The 3206-nt window shown below is 37.2% G+C and overlaps 1 protein-coding gene across 2 annotated transcripts in view; it reads left to right on the forward strand.

Moving 5' to 3' along the window:
- The first annotated feature begins 456 nt into the window (after positions 1-456).
- Positions 457-3206, forward strand: part of LOC107753818 (membralin-like) — an 11135-nt gene continuing 8385 nt past the window's right edge. For both annotated transcript variants that reach the window (XM_016570067.1, XM_016570069.1), the window contains exons 1-2: positions 457-1499; positions 2597-2890. In XM_016570067.1, the coding sequence (XP_016425553.1) occupies positions 1281-1499; positions 2597-2890 (513 nt within the window). In that variant the 5' untranslated portion in view covers positions 457-1280. The remainder of the gene's footprint in view (positions 1500-2596; positions 2891-3206) is intronic.

The following is a 3206-nucleotide window of genomic DNA, read 5'->3' on the forward strand; positions in this document are numbered from 1 at the left end:
TTTATATTTAAATTAAGCTTTTATTTATGTCATTCTTTCGTACTTTTATGTGTCTTTATTATGCATCTTCTGACCTGTGTTCTGTGGTCATCCCACCACAAACGGGCGCTCTACAGGTTTAATGTTAGAAATGGTACTTCCACCGAGTGACATGTGCCTTAGCCGCTGTACTGGCTAGACCTTCCACTCTTCAATAACGTGACGACCTATTTAACAATTACTTATTTCCTCTCAAACTAGAGTAAACATTTGGTACTTATAAACAATGAGCTATTTCTTAGTACTGGAATTAAATTAAATATATTACAGTGATTCAATAAAATTACGGAAAAATTTACAAATTATTAAAGTTCATCGTAGGCTACAGTACATATCAAATGGGGTGGAACCATTTCGATTTTTTGCTTGGTCAAAAACGAAGCGACTCGATGTCACGTGACTAACCGTGGGAGCGGGACCAGAGTGGAAACGCTTCCCTCATTAAAAGCTTCTTTGCTGCTACTCCCAAGTCCGCTCCGCTCCAGAAAATGGTTGTGTAAACAGATGGTCTGTAAGACAGGTTGCAGTCGCTGCCACCCGGATGGTTCTGGCGGGATATCATCAAGTATCTGAGGCCTTATTTAATCGAACATTGTCAGCGTTATAGGAGGAGGTGTTTGTTTAAACGTAACCCGAACATACGGGTTCCTCAGGGGAAACTCGGCTAACTTGTTAGCAGACGTGCTGCGTGATATTCCAGGTTTCTTTCTTTTTAAGCACTCAGTTTACAACGTCTGAGCGATATTCTATTTCCAAACCCGAGTGAATATTACGCATTTAGCTGGTGTTTGTAGCAATAAATGCGTGAGTTAACAAGTTTAGCTAGTTTGGTGGGAGTGACAGTGGATGCAGGAGGCCTGAGTCACATCTGCCGGACATATTTATTCTAAAACACATTTTAACAGCCTGAGATGCTCCTCTCGTCTTACAGTATATAAACTACACGATTAGCAGTTGTGTCCAGTGCTCTAAAGCTTTAGAAGTTTGCTAGCTCGCTAGGTTGAGACATGGTAGGAGTGGAAAGAAGCCTTGCCCACCAACATCCTTACAAAATTCAGCATCTGTCGAGTCGGTTTTGTGGAGATATCTGAAGCTCAGTCCAGTTTTGGAGAAGCAGGATCATCATCGTGTGCGTGTGCTGATGTTGTGTGACTGGCCTGCTCATCTGGATCTGCGCACATTGCTGTCTGCTTGAGCTCAGCTGGTCTTTCTCCTTATCAAGTTACTGAACAACGACCACCATGTCTGACAACCAAGGCAATGTGAACAACAACGTCCCTCTGAACAACAACAATAACGGTGGGCTGAACCGGATCCGGAACCCCGCGATGAACCAGAACCCACTGATCAACGTGCGAGACAGACTCTTCCACGCCTTGTTCTTTAAGATGGCAGTCACATACGCCAGACTCTTCCCACCGTCCTTCAGACGAATATTCGAGTTCCTCGTCTTGTTAAAGGTGAACTTTGACCTTTTTTTTAAAAAATGTATATTGTATATTTAAACTGTAGTAATCCTTCCCAGAAGCCCTACACACGCTGAGTTTTGAATGCTTATCTGCCCTCACCTGTTAGCGTGCAGAATGCCATGCTCACTAAACATCAGATGGATGCTGGTTATCAGCATCATTTATATGCCAACTAACCCATGGCTTTAGGTCTTACCTGCCAGCTAGTTCCTATTTGCAACTTTTGCTCAAGTCAAAATAAGTAGAGTGTCCAGTTTCATTTTACTGAACTAAAATGGGTTATTACTGCTGCAACATGTTATACAAATTATGAAGCTTTTACATACGTTATAGGATTTATTTTTAATATTTATTTATTGGCTGTTGAAGTTGAAAATGTGACGCTATCTAACCAGTGTTATTTTAGTATCATTGAGATACTATTGTAATTTTCATTAATATTTTGGATCAGTTTTTATTTAATATGTTCCGTTTAAATTTTTTATTTCAGATTTAGTTTTATTTATTTTAGTACGGCAAGTTAAACTAAATGAAAATGAGAAATGTTGCCTTGGCAACTAACTGCAATATTTTTATACATGTTTTGTTTTATTTCAGTTACCTTTTGTATTTTGTTTAATGTTTTAGTTAACTATAATAACACTTGTTGATACAGGGTTGTTTATACGTGTATTATTTCATTATACAAAAAAATCCATTAGTTTTTGATGAAAATGTAAACATTTGTGGCATATTAAAAATCATAACTAAAAATATGTATCCATGTCTGCAATATATACTCAAAATTAAAATTAATTTATATTACTATTAATATTTTCAGTTTTTTTTTAAACAAATTAACTGAATTTTGTCCTATTCGTTTAGCAAAAAAAATAAATAAATAATGTTAGCATGAGAAAAGTCTGTAATGATTCAGATGATATCAACTTAAGTGCAAGTTTCAGAATTTTGACTTATGAATATAAAAGGAGGGATTTTCATGCCATTATTGTTATGGGAGTGCAATGTTTAATGCCTAATTGTTGCCTATTCTGTAGTTTTTGTACACCTTTTTAATTCACTTTAATTTCATGCCATTTGATTGGCAGGCGTTGTTTATGCTCTTCATCCTGGCCTACATCCACATTGCCTTCTCACGCTCTCCAATCAACTGCCTGGAGCACGTGCGGGAGAAATGGCCCCGCGACGGCATCCTGCGTGTGGAGATCCAGCGCAACTCCAGCCGTGCACCCATCTTTCTGCAGTTCTCGGAGACGGAGGGAATCCAGGGCCTCGTGAAAGAACCAGAGGACGGAAGTGAAACCAGAGAGCCAATGGTGCCCGCAGACACTGAAGAGGAGGAAGAGATGACCATGGAGATGTTTGACAACAGCACAGTACGGGTGAGTTTATTACACAGCAACAGGAAAACAAGGATAGGGAGCCATCCATACTTCATTTAAAAATGGCTAATTATTATTTTATTACTCAGTCTCCTGTTGTCCCAAACACATATGCTGTTAACATGTCAAATCAATATTAATTTCTTATATTTGTTATTGTTAATTTATTGGTAATATATTTCACTTTTATTATTATTATTACCATCTAAAATGTATTATATATATATATATATATATATATATATATCCATACATATATATACATATATATGTATAATATGTATAATATACATATACATATATATATATATATATT

The sequence above is a fragment of the Sinocyclocheilus rhinocerous genome, unplaced genomic scaffold (assembly GCF_001515625.1).
Source record: "Sinocyclocheilus rhinocerous isolate Xijiao unplaced genomic scaffold, SAMN03320098_v1.1 scaffold711, whole genome shotgun sequence".
Taxonomy (NCBI): domain Eukaryota; kingdom Metazoa; phylum Chordata; class Actinopteri; order Cypriniformes; family Cyprinidae; genus Sinocyclocheilus; species Sinocyclocheilus rhinocerous.